This window comes from Simochromis diagramma, unplaced genomic scaffold, assembly GCF_900408965.1.
Source record: "Simochromis diagramma unplaced genomic scaffold, fSimDia1.1 OVJJ01000343.1, whole genome shotgun sequence".
NCBI classification, from domain to species: Eukaryota; Metazoa; Chordata; class Actinopteri; order Cichliformes; family Cichlidae; genus Simochromis; species Simochromis diagramma.
Genome location: NW_024386831.1, coordinates 11161138 through 11175177, shown reverse-complemented (window position 1 = coordinate 11175177; position 14040 = coordinate 11161138). Strand labels below are relative to the sequence as shown.

General features: G+C 39.3%; 1 protein-coding gene across 3 annotated transcripts in view; it reads left to right on the top strand.

Moving 5' to 3' along the window:
* Positions 1-13267, top strand: part of LOC120731348 (dehydrogenase/reductase SDR family member on chromosome X-like) — a 48822-nt gene extending 35555 nt beyond the window's left edge. For all 3 annotated transcript variants that reach the window (XM_040028358.1, XM_040028359.1, XM_040028357.1), the window contains 4 exons: positions 1808-1909; positions 2587-2794; positions 3661-3868; positions 9436-13267. In XM_040028358.1, coding sequence (XP_039884292.1) covers positions 1808-1909; positions 2587-2794; positions 3661-3868; positions 9436-9615 — 698 coding nt within the window. In that variant the 3' untranslated portion in view covers positions 9616-13267. The remainder of the gene's footprint in view (positions 1-1807; positions 1910-2586; positions 2795-3660; positions 3869-9435) is intronic.
* Positions 13268-14040: the final 773 nt, after the last annotated feature.

Here is a 14040-nt window from a genome sequence, read left to right as displayed (position 1 = left end):
AGCCATGTAGAGTTATGAGTCTGCAGATTGCACAGAGTAAGAAAAACAATAATGTGATGGGAGCACTAGTGTATATTACTTTGCTATTAGAGTAATGTATTCGTTTTTGTGTATATTTTGGGTGTCACATTTCTGTGATCAACTCATTTCTCTGTTGCTTTAAGCCAGTGAACCCAAAATAGGATTTCTGTTTTAGCATTTAATAGAACAGGATTGTTTACTTTTCAAGAATATTTCCCATCCTGAAGTGCTGAGAAATGCACACAGAGGATGTTAGAGGGTTAAAGAACAATTTAAAACATTTCTTGCTGGAATGAGATTTCAATTTGCTGCTGAAGATTAGAAGTGAGTCAGCAGTCGTGTCTGCAGTGGGAAGGTCATTCTACAAATGTAGAGTCTGTAAAAAAGAAGAAAGTTTATTTATTTTTTTTGTTTTTGCACCGTTAAATGAAGCAGAAGCACCACAAAAACTGGGAAAGACAACATAAAACTGTTCCCGATAAACAAGAGAAGTGACCACTAGGGGTCACTTCTATATTACCCACCATTAAAAAGGTGTTACTATACAGAGATTTTGCACTATTTAATACATTGCATGACAGTCATATATGCCTCATTATGGTATCTGTTCAAGTGCAGAATAAAAAGCAGTAGAACTTTTAATCAGGGCAGTTAAATGGCTTCTTTAGCCTGAAGAGCTTCTTGAATGCATATTTGATGAACATTTTCATGGTACTGTGCAGATCAAAACAGCTCATTTGGCATTTTGATGTTGATGGTGGTGGAAAATGTTGTCTAATATATTTCAAATTCTCCTGCATAGTGCTCACTTGGGTTGAGACCTGTGGGCTTTCAAAGCCATATCATACATTTGACATTTTTTTCGTAATCAACACGTTCAATGACCTTTAATAGCCCGTGGAATATATTGTCATCCTGGGAAAAAATGATCCTTCTCCCATCAGAATAGAAGGCTTCAGCATGGGAGAAAGGTGATCAGTCAGAACAGATTTGTATTGATTTCCCTCTAAAGGACAAGTGGACCTAAACTGTGCAAGCAAAATACCCCTCACAGCATAGCAGAGCCACAAGATGCTCTCATTGGAGGGGCTCTTGTTCCTTTAATTTGTCACCAGTCTGTTACTATTTTACAATAAACCCTGCCGCACCTTGGGTATCTCAGTGGTTTGGTTAAGGTGTGATGTCACAGGTTTGTTACCTGGCTGGCCATTTAATAAGGGATGCTGAGGTAACTTTGTGTTTGGAGCCACAGAGCTTTGACCGTGGAAAAAGTAGGTCTCGTTGATCAAACCCCAAACAGAATGACATATCCCTTTTTGATGAACAGATTTGAGAATTTTATTATTATTTTATTACTTAAAATTGTATATATTCCAGGAAAGCTCGGTTTGTCAAGCTTTTTTAAATCAGTGTTTCTGTGAGCGTGCAGACACTTGAGCTTACTAAAGCCAGCAGTCCCCCTTCATGTTTTGATGAGAGAAGCTGGTCTCTTACCTGTGTCTTATCACATATTAGATCTGATATAACAATGTGCTGAGCTTTGATGGAGTTCTGGTGGGAGTATTAGGTTTGTTATAATGTGATGGAGCAATGGAAGTGCTGTTAGTGTTGCAGTGTAGGAATCCACCAAGCCCGCTGGAGAAGATGATTAATACACTCTTTGATGTCTTACCGGCAAAGTGTCGTGGAGGACTAATCCATTTATAATGGCTCTGATGCGTATATGTGTGTGTGTGTGTGTGTGTGTGTGTGTGTGTGTGTGTGTGTGTGTGTGTGTCCATTGCAGTGGAGTTCAAGAAACTGGACTTGGCTTCATTGCAGTCTGTACGTCAGTTCGCCCAGAGCTTCAGAGAACGGGACCTGCCGCTAAATATTTTGGTCAATAATGGTGAGTCTTTGTGTTCTGTCCTTGTGTTCTGTGAGCGTGCAGCCGGACTCTGCACAAAGTTTATCAAATATTTATTGAGAGAAGTAGAAAGCCTCTGCGCAGCTGTGTAATTTCAACGCAGTCGCCTGGCTGAATTTAAAGGGAGTTTGAGAATTAAACACAGATCCAGTCACACTGTGAAATGTTCTGCACGCGTCCTTGGATACTGTATATACTAAGCTCAAGTATTCCCTCATTGAAAACAGCTGTCATGTTCCAGGTGTGTCTGATTAAACTGAAATGAATGTAACTTTGGACTATTAATGATATAAGCCATATTTGATATTGATAGAACTATTTTTTAAACCCTCAACAGCTCACAGGTATGCTCTGCTGTCAGCTTTTTAAGAAATATAGCCTAAAGAGGGTGTTTGCTGCAGTTCACATTTATGCACTAGTGAAACAGAAGCAGGTTGTTAAATGAAGAGCACACGCTGCTTTACTGAGACTAGTTAGAGAAATTACTGACTGATGTATGGGTTTCACTTTAACCTTTGCGTTTTTTGTGTTTTATCTCTATTACTTTTTTATGTAAAATGTTAAATTCGTCTTGTAGCATTTGAATTAAATTCACATTTGAAATACTAAAATGCATTTTTTTGTGTATCAAATATTTGTGTGTGGATGTGTGTGTCAAGCGGGTGTTATGCTGGTTCCTGAGGGGCGTACGGAGGATGGATTTGAGCAGCACTTCGGTGTGAACTACCTGGGACACTTCCTTTTGACCTGGCTACTCCTGGATACACTGAAGGATTCTGGGAAATCGGGTCATGTCTCTCGTGTGGTCAACGTCTCATCCTCAGCTCACTGCATCGGACAGATCAGACTAAATGACCTGAATAGCCGGTAGGTACACACAAACACAAATGTCCAAAGACATGCATCTGATGCACACAATACCTGAAGTTAATAACAAATAATAAACTAATAAATAGTTAAAATGATATATAGACTTTAAAAATGCTTGCTTCAGATGCAAACTGAGTCATTTCATGTAATTGCTATTGTCACATTGGTCATTAATTTTTCACTTTAGTGTTTGGTGGTTATCAGCCATTTACTATTGAGCCACAAACATATTTAATGATGTGTGACATTCACATTAAGCGCTTTATTAAAAAAGATAAAGTCAGCCCTTCGATATTCTTTAAGAAGAGCGGTTCACATCCTTGTGTATTTTGTGCTTACCTGCCTTCTTTATGCTGAGATCAGTATTACACATCTCAGTTTGGCACAAGTGGACAACTGTTGGTTCCAGTTGGCTCAGTATCGCTCCAGCTCTCAACACTGCTGTCAAGATGTATTAACAGCCTGAATATCGTCATCATGTCGTTACATAGATATATTGGTGTTTAATATCCAAGGTCTTAAACTCAAATGCTGATTTAACTCAGTACAGACTTCTTTTAGTCCAAAAGCCTGGGATAACATTGAACAATACCCTTGTTAAGTTTCGGGGACATTATAAATATATTATGTTATTTCAATAATAATTTTAAGCTTCTATCATACTACACACATTATATAGTTGAGGACAGAATTATTAATATTTTATTAATTAATTACATTTTTTTGTTTTGAGGAATTTAGTTTGTTAGCAAAGTGAATTAATATAATTTAATCAGATTTTTGGAAAAGCTGTGTTAAAAGTTTCTTGCTTTTTCATAGGGAGGATAATAATTGACATTCTTTCTTGCTCTCTCTGTATTCAGCCAATCTTATTCCTCACATGCTGCTTACTGTCAGAGCAAGCTGGCCCAGGTGTTATTCAGTTTCCACCTCCACCAAGAGATGCAGAGTGGAGGTTTCCAAGTGAGTTCGTGTGCCGTGGATCCCGGCATGGTGGATACCGCACTCTACCGCCACCTCTGGACACCCCTCCATCTGGCACAAAGTGTCATCGCTCGCCTGCTCTTCAGGGTAAAACACGGCTCTGCATTTTCTGTTGTGTCCCAACTGTAATATTCACCTTGTAGAGAAGTAGCGCACAATGTACGGTTCAGATCAAATATAGTTGACATGTGCTTAAAGTAAATGCATTTTATACTGTTCACACTGTATCACAGAATGATCACAGTAATTGAGCTTCAAATTATTTTATTGTTAGAAGAATAGCTTGTAACAACAACATAGCAACCCTGGATAATTTTTAGTGTTTCCTCAACTCTTGAGTTGCAGTTTATTCTGCGTTGTGAGGTTTTGGAACTGGAAATCTCTAAAAGTTAAAACTGTTAGATGTGAACCTACAAACTTGACTGTGGGCACTCTACAGATTGTATTATGAGATGAAACAGACACACACACACACACAGTCCATCCACCCTGCTGAAAATGGAAGTGCTACTAAAACTCCAGCCCCTTCACTTTGTGTTACATTTTAAAGCCTTCTTTGCATAACTTAAAGCACTGACCCCAGGCTGCTGTTAATGTCCCTGAGATTTAATGGAAGAAGATGTGTGTGCATGTTTGAGCCCCAAGCCACAGTCGTCACATTTGCCTGTGAGCACAACCTTTGGAATAGTTTTGCCCCACATACAGTATGCAAACTTATTATCATGTGAAATAGTCCATGTAATTATTAACTAACACATACACATTTATTTTGCCTTTTACAACACCTTTTTATTTTAAACTCGGGGATTAAAGTTGGATTTTGCCCTAAGATTGGGTGTAATGGTGCCACATCGGGAAAATACGTAGAAGCAGGTTGTTAAATGAAGAGCACAGAGTGATGTAGAAATATGTCACTTTATTTGACCACTATTAGCTTTTTCTTTGTGTAGAGGCTGTGATCAGCTGACAGGTGCTACTTTACTGCTCTTTGTTGATTTAGCCAACTGAATTTAACTTTGTGATATTCTGATCAGCATCACATCAGGTGTAGAGTCAATGTCTTATTTTAAAAAACACCCGTCTGAAACATCCGTCTCAGTGTTGCAAACTGTGTCTGTTGATATTTGTTGATCTGTTTGAAAAGTTCCATTTTAAATTATCTGCCACTGTTTATGCACGGTTCTCTTTTTTTAGCACTAGTAGGATGCTTAGGTACCATGACAGCAATCTACACCATGAATTCATCCCAAGGAGGAAAAGGAAAATGGATGTTTTGAGGGTGTAGACAAACTGTCAGGTGTCATGATTTTCCTCTTATTTAATTATCTCCACGTCGTTAGCTGGAAGCAATGCCAGGTTGCAGCATATGAAAAGTCAGTAGAAAGTATTTTATATTAAACCGATTTAATTAATAGCCCACTTTAACCCCTGCGTAAGCCATATCATTTAGTTGATTGCAGAGCCATATAACATTGAAAGAGGACAGTGTACTTGATCCTAAATCACAAAACAAAGTCAGATCCATGGAGGTCACAGAGGAAAGGAACCGTGGGTCATTTTCTAATAGGCATTTATTTAGCATTTATTTGGAAGTCTTTTTGAAACAAGAGGAGGTGCCCCCTGCTGACTATTGAAAAAAATATACAGGTTTGAGTGGTCTGGAGCAATAGTTCTCTAGGCTTTCTGAAGGTTTTTCAGAGTTTTTCTTTGAACGCTGGCCAGACCTTATACCCACAGAAGAGGATTAGGGCCACCGGGAAAAAACAAAAAACAGTGGGCACATCTTTTTTTTTCTTTTCCAGAATTTTGAGAAAAAAGTCAGAATTCTGACTTTTTTCTCAAAATTCTTTTTTACCAGAATACTGACCTTAATCTCAGAATTCTGATTTTCTTTTCAGAATTCTGGTAGATAGACTATTAACGAATACTTGGCGTATTCACAAAAAATTCAGTTGTATATTAAAGAATGAAGATAGAGTTTGCAAATACTGACTTTTGAGTTCATTAGAATTGTGCAAAGTCTGTTTTTGCATTTTATACTGTATTTCCATCTTTCAGTAAATTGCTGTACCTATTTCCCATTTCCCATATTGAAAGTCAATGAACCTAGTACAATTTCTGAGAGTGCGGCACAATCAATATCCAGAGGAAGTAATAATGGCAACAAAAATGCAGCATCCATGAGAGTAAAGCAGTGAAGTGGTGAACAACAAAGCAATAGATGAGCTAGTATGAGCAGGTTCAGGTTCCTTTATTGATGCCCTTAGGTAGATTTCTTTTGCAGTTAAAAGAGCAGGCAACCCATCAACCAGACATCAAACACAGACACTGGCTACATATACAGAGGGAAAGAGAGCATTCTCCAGGCTTCAATAAAACCACAGCTTCAAACCCCCAAACTAATAAATACTATAAAAAGGCCAAAAAAATGTAATAAATTAATGAATACATTCAAATTAAGTGCACAATTTGCAATAGCTTTTCAGCTTTTTCCCTCTGGAAAAGATGAAAATCCCGCAGGGGATGGGAATCATCATTTAAGAGCTGGCCATCCTCTGCAACTGTCTGGTATACATCGACTCTAGGCTAAGCTGCAATTTACCAATCAGCTGCCCTGACCAGTTTACAGTTTGACTCAGTTTGTTCCCGTCCTTCAAAGACAGGTCACCATGACACCAAGGAAAAAGATAAAACTGACTCAATAAAAGATTTTAAAAAAATATTGTCATAATGGTCTTATCAATATGAAAGGAGGACCTTGATGACCCTTTTTCAAGATTCGAGGTTCAAGAAGTTTATTGTCATGTACACTGCAAAACACAATTGGTTACACAGAGTAATGAAATTCTTACTTTGCAGGTTCCCTTCACACAACTAAAAAGACTAAAAACCAACTTAAAAGAAAGTAATAATAAGTAAGTAAAATAGTGCTTGTAGACGTGGTGTAATCAGAATTTAAAGTGCAAGTAGTTGCAACACTGTCACAGTGATAATATATACAGAACATGCAATATTACAATGTATATGTAAAGATACGTACAAAAATTGCAAATTTACAGGTTATTATAAATGAACATATACAGGGAGTGCAGAATTATTAGGCAAGTTGTATTTTTGAGGAATAATTTTATTATTGAACAACAACCATGTTCTCAATGAACCCAAAAAACTCATTAATATCAAAGCTGAATGTTTTTGGAAGTAGTTTTTAGTTTGTTTTTAGTTTTAGCTATTTTAGGGGGATATCTGTGTGTGCAGGTGACTATTACTGTGCATAATTATTAGGCAACTTAACAAAAAACAAATATATACCCATTTCAATTATTTATTTTTACCAGTGAAACCAATATAACATCTCCACATTCACAAATATACATTTCTGACATTCAAAAACAAAACAAAAACAAATCAGCGACCAATATAGCCACCTTTCTTTGCAAGGACACTCAAAAGCCTGCCATCCATGGATTCTGTCAGTGTTTTGATCTGTTCACCATCAACATTGCGTGCAGCAGCAACCACAGCTCCCAGACACTGTTCAGAGAGGTGTACTGTTTTCCCTCCTTGTAAATCTCACATTTGATGATGGACCACAGGTTCTCAATGGGGTTCAGATCAGGTGAACAAGGAGGCCATGTCATTAGTTTTTCTTCTTTTATACCCTTTCTTGCCAGCCACGCTGTGGAGTACTTGGACGCGTGTGATGGAGCATTGTCCTGCATGCAAATCATGTTTTTCTTGAAGGATGCAGACTTCTTCCTGTACCACTGCTTGAAGAAGGTGTCTTCCAGAAACTGGCAGTAGGACTGGGAGTTGAGCTTGACTCTATCCTCAACCCGAAAAGGCCCCACAAGCTCATCTTTGATGATACCAGCCCAAACCAGTACTCCACCTCCACCTTGCTGGCGTCTGAGTCGGACTGGAGCTCTCTGCCCTTTACCAATCCAGCCACGGGCCCATCCATCTGGCCCATCAAGACTCACTCTCATTTCATCAGTCCATAAAACCTTAGAAAAACCAGTCTTGAGATATTTCTTGGCCCAGTCTTGACGTTTCAGCTTGTGTGTCTTGTTCAGTGGTGGTCGTCTTTCAGCCTTTCTTACCTTGGCCATGTCTCTGAGTATTGCACACCTTGTGCTTTTGGGCATTCCAGTGATGTTGCAGCTCTGAAATATGGCCAAACTGGTGGCAAGTGGCATCTTGGCAGCTGCACGCTTGACTTTTCTCAGTTCATGGGCAGTTATTTTGCGCCTTGGTTTTTCCACACGCTTCTTGCGACCCTGTTGACTATTTTGAATGAAACGCTTGATTGTTCGATGATCACGCTTCAGAAGCTTTGCAATTTTGAGACTGCTGCATCCCTCTGCAAGATATCTCACTATTTTTGACTTTTCTGAGCCTGTCAAGTCCTTCTTTTGACCCATTTTGCCAAAGGAAAGGACGTTGCCTAATAATTATGCACACCTGATATAGGGTGTTGATGTCATTAGACCACACCCCTTCTCATTACAGAGATGCACATCACCTAATATGCTTAATTGGTAGTAGGCTTTCGAGCCTATACAGCTTGGAGTAAGACAACATGCATGAAGAGGATGATGTGGACAAAATACTCATTTGCCTAATAATTCTGCACTCCCTGTATATAAGTGTTTTGGACACTGCTTCACAGTTTGTGTGAAAATTCAAGCTTGAATCAATAATAGTCCCCAGATATTTGCAGGGACACATTCCTTGGTTTGACCCTTAATGTTTGTGGAATCAGATATGCTGGAATTTTTCCTGAAATCCGCAATTATTTTCTGGGTTTTCAATATATTGAGCTGGAGATAACAATCTTTACACCACCTGAAAAAGTGCTCAATAGCATGTTTATGGCTGGTTTTCCTTTCCGTGTATGTAAAAGACTGACAATGACCGTGTCATCTGCATACTTTAAAATGGCCCTACCATCAAGCATCCAACTGCCGTGGAAACCGTTGCCCCTCCCCCCAATCACAGAAAGAGTTGGGTGTTTTTGTTGTTGCTGTTGTCTTTCTGTACTAAAACTCCTACGTGGATGGAGAGACTTTTTAACTACAGACAGCAAAATGAATTATGAAGAACACGTTTTGCTTGCCAACACCCCCCCCCCCTTTTTTTGTACTTAAAAATTCAGCCCTTCAAGCAAAATGATAATTCATTTAGAAGAACAATTAAAATTGATGTTTGAAATTATTGCATAGTAGTACAGCATACACACATCACAGACAGCACTCACGTACTGTTATACACAAGTATGCAAGTGTGCTGTTAAAGCTTTCAGGTTGTGATCCTCTCTCTGCTCAGAAACCTGCTGCTGGTCTCACTGCTGACACTGAGATCATTGTTAAAATGCATCAACACCAGCGCTCTCAAGCGTACGCTCATCCATGAAAACACACACACACACACACACATGCACTTACCCTGAGCCTTCCTTTCAGTGATGCTAACACACAGTGACATTAGCCCTACTCTTTCATCCGTGTCCACACACACACTTAGGCACATTTTTTTGTCTTCGTGAAGATAGGTTGTTGTTGATCTTGTCATCCATTCCAGTTCTTTTCTTTATATATTTTATACGCAGGAGCTCTTTAAATTTTTAATTGTGTTTATGTGTTTGTCCCTAGCCTCCTGAAGAGGGCGCTACCACTGTGCTCTCTGCTGCTCTGTCACCTGCTCTGGAGGGAGATTGTGGAGGAGGTTACTGGGCCAATGGGTGCAGGGAGATGACAACACCGCTGACCTTTGATCCCCAGCTGCAAGTGAGCCTATGGGAAATCAGCCTCCAGTTGCTGAACCTCCACTAGCATGAGACAAGGATGACCAACAGGACTAAACCCATTTGACAACATCAGATAAAAAAAAGACCCTATATTCAGGGCGGCCAGCCATTCTCTCCTCCCTTTTTTTTTTTCATACTTCACATCAGGGCGTTGCTAGCAATTTGTTACAAGTGTCATAATCCAGTGCTGGACTGTGATTGGTTGTTTAGAGAGCAAAGATCTCTTTCTTTTAGGGTTTTTTTTTTAGTTTTATTTTTTATTTTCTTTTTTTCCAGACCTGCCAAAGAAGGGCTACAGGGGATGGAAGATGCTTTTTTTGCTTTTCACTGTGAGCAAGCAAACATATTTGCACACACACACAACCACACTTTAGGGTTGTAGCTATATGTCATTTTGCTGTCATGGATAGCAGGGAGTTGCTGTTGGCGCCATCTAGTCAGATATCAGTTAATGGCACCCACCAATGATATGATGAGTTTGATTCCCTGATCGCGTATCAGAGAATCAGTCATCTGCTATGATACAAACCTTACTTGGATTTTTCAATTAGTCCGGCCCACAATAACTAAATTCCTCTTGGAAGCTTTTTCACATCAACAAAAAATTCCAGTAAAATAATCCAAAAGCTTAATTTTGGCAACAAAATAACATATTGGTCAAACCCTAGCATACGCGCACATACAGTACACACACATTTATACACCACGACAATGATCTGATCTGATCCTGCCTTGCTGTGGCAAGGGAATGTGATGTCATCAGTTTGCGTTGACACATCACTGCGATTTCTCAGATCGTATTGCCATCCGGCCTCTTTTACTGGGAGCACTTTGTTTTTATTGGTTACTATTGAATCATCATGTTAACTGCTGGTTGTAGTTGCATGAGTAGATGTTTTTACAGACGTGAATTTAGCTGAAAAGCTAAAAATCCATCATCGTCTCCTCTTTCCTCTCTCCGGCGTGCAGTAACCCAACAAAAGATGTTCCTTTTGACTGCTAGGGGGATTTGGGAAGAGGTTTAAAAAAAGTGAGATATTTCAGATAAAAGTAAGCCTAAATTTGGAATGATTCCCCTTCGACCCAAGAGTGATGAAACGTTTGGTTGAGTTGCTGTGAATTTTTATGCTGTTATTTCTAAAGCGGAATTTCCAGCTGTTTCTGGTTGTCTGCTCAAAAAAATGAGAAAAAAAAAAAAGGTTTGGGAACCGACCTCAAATTCATTTTGTCACCGTTTTCCTTTGTGATCTGTGCTAATCGCTTTTTTCTGTGTCTGTGATACGTGTGCATGTATTATGCACACAAGCTAAGAATTAACTCATGTATAGACCCAATTCATGCTGATGGATAGCACAACAATGGCTAACCCCGGAGGAACTGCAACGAGAAGGAATGCGAGAGAGGGGAAAGCACATTTTTTCAGCATTCAAACTGTGATTGGTTCCTCATTGCTGCTGCTACTGCCTCTTCCTCATTTGGCGCCGCTCCCAGTGCATTGTGGGATTGAGATTTCCCAGTAGTGAGAATCAAACTCCATCTGCTGAGCTGACACACACACACAGACACTCACTCAGAAACATTGGAAGCAGTACATCCAGGCATAGGCTTATCCAAACAAGCGCACAGCAAATAAACACGTCTGTCTGTGATGCAGGAACATGCTCACACACTCTTACACACATACAAAGACACACTTAATGCTATCTCCACTGTGATTAACATGTTTTAGCTGTGGGGATGAAAAGTGTTATCTCAAATTAATTAAGTTTTGGCTAAAATCCTTAACCACAAGTCATCGCTGTAGTGTATGTGTACGTTGTTGCTTTGAATAAAGCCAGTTCGCATCCAGCATTCATTATGATCTGCCGCATGTGAAGCAATAGTATCACTGTGGTAGCTAATTCAGCCAGTGGCACAGTGTCAGACATGAAGAATAGGAACAAAGTGTAATGGAAGAAAATGCATAAAGGAAAAAGACATCAGCTTTAAGGCACTCATTGCTTAAATGGTTACATTTAATGTGATTCTCACTGTTTTGTCAAGCAGTTTAAGTATTTGTCTCAATTCAGAGACGAAAAAATTGTCCTTCAGAGAATTTGTAGGACAGACTGACCCCCGCTGCCGCCACCGCTAAATCAGACGACAGTCTAAATTTACAAGGGGAAAAAATAAAGGCGTATTTGCCCCATCCTTGTCATCTTATAAAGTCATTTTTGGTTTATGTTATTCATAAGTGTGTTGGGCTTTTTGGTTCATGTGATATATCTACCAATGATGTGTCAACCCAAATATCTGCCTAATATCTTATGAATATTTGAATATATGAGTTGACAAAGATTGCAAAAATGTGCAGGAACCTGCACTTTGAAGGGAGGCATTATGCTAAAAAACCCTCTTTAAGATTCCCAGGACTTTGCGAGGATTCACAATCTCGTGGCAGTCGGCCCTATGAGCATCACAAATACTGACGGTATAATACTGAAGCCGTTACATTTGGAATTTATTAGTTTTGACTGATACATTTGGCTGAGATGAGGAAGCCATCTGTATTCATTTGGCTTCCAGGTATTCAGTATCTATTATTATCCGGTGCCAAGTCAAATACGCTGAATTGTGGGAGAAAAATTTTGAGGGGATGAAAAAATGACAGAAAAAATAAAAGGAACGCCTCCCGGTCGTAGTTATTATAACTATCAGGGTGTGACATGGACTCTGATATGATGGGAAGGCACCATAACTCCAAGACAACTCATCAAAGTTTACATCCCATAAGAGAGGCTTATTCTGATTAGAAATTAAAATATAATTTTAAAGCAAACATCAAAGGTTTTTTTTTTTCTAGATTAGCAATTGTGTGTGAGCTGACTCTAAATACCAGCAATATTGCTCAGTCTTTTGAGTGTTGTATTGTTTTTCAGGCTGCTTGAAAACAGTTTATTGCCTCAGTGCTTCCTTTGTTTGACTGTGTGGTTGCCCTTGGCCACTGTAAGGTACTGATTAAATAACAAACAGCCAAACCTAGTGCATATCTATACATCTATATATCTCTCTACATATAGATATATAAATATAAAATGCACATGCTTCCGTTCACACAAATAAAAACACCAGCCTATCCACTCAGTGGCGCTTATTGAAAGAATTCAAGGCTACAATATGACATACATCCTGTCAAAGAGCTACCGTGTTTTTCTCAGTCCAGCTGCTACAGTAGATATATTTTAGCTGGAAAGGGCGAGTGGGGGAATGTCACAGACTCTCCCTTCTATCTGAGCACAAGGTTTTCCAAAGACGAAAGGAGGAAACGCGCACGGATCTGTCTCAGTGTGCTTATCGTGTCGACCTGCAGAAGTGACTGCTAAATTATCACTGATTTACCCGGTTATATACGGTATTTAGCGTCCTCCTGAAGCATTCTACACAGACACGACAACACGGTGAACTTTCTGAACTCGATTTGCAAATATAGAAAAAGAACAACAGCTCCAGTAACTGTCTGTGATATTATCTGTGTGTTATTTACTCGTATATGATCGTTTCAAAGCGTTGGAGGAGACCAGTGAAGACATTTGTAGATTAAAAATAGCCATTCCTCTGAACAACCTGGGATCACATTTATATTAAATGTTCCAGTCCCAAGTTCTGCAAAATCTTAAATGTGTATATTTGCACTGGTGTGAAAAAGTGTTTTTTTCCCTTGCTGATTTCCAATGTTTTTGTATGTTTGTCACACTTAAATGTTTTAGATAATCAAACAAATTTAAATATTAGACAAAGTTAACACAAGTAAACACAAAATGCAGTTTCCTAATGAAATTGTTTTATTATTAAAGGGAAAAAATTCCAAACCTACATGGCCCTGTGTGAAAAAGTGATTGCCCCCTAAACATAATAACCCTTAGCAGCAGCAATCTACAGTCAAACGTTTGCGATAACTGGTAATGAGTATTTTACGCTGTGGAGGAATTTTGAATTTTGATGAATCTTTGCAGAACATTTGTTGTTCAAGCACAAACTGCTTTTTTAAGGTCAGGCCGCAGCATCTCAATCGGATTCAGTCAGGGCTTTGACTGGGCCACAATGAAGTTTTCATTTTGTCTTTCTTAAGCTATTCAGAGGTGGAGCTGGTGTGTTTTGGATCATTGTCCTGCTGCAGAACCCAAGTTTATGTTCCTTTTCCTCAGGAGGTGTTTTCGTCTTGGAACTCTATGCAGACCCAGTCTCTTTCTTATGGTGGAGTCATGACCACTGACTTTAACTGAGGCAAGTGAGGTCTGCAGTTCTTTGGTTCTTGTTCCGGGTTCTTTTGTGACCTCCTGGATGGGGTAACTGTGGTAGGCTGGCCACTCCTGGGAAATCCACCCCAGTTCCAGGTTTTCTCCAGGTGTGGATAATGGCTCTCACCATTTGTCAGACAGGTTCTATCTAAGGGATTTCTTGATTCACCAGG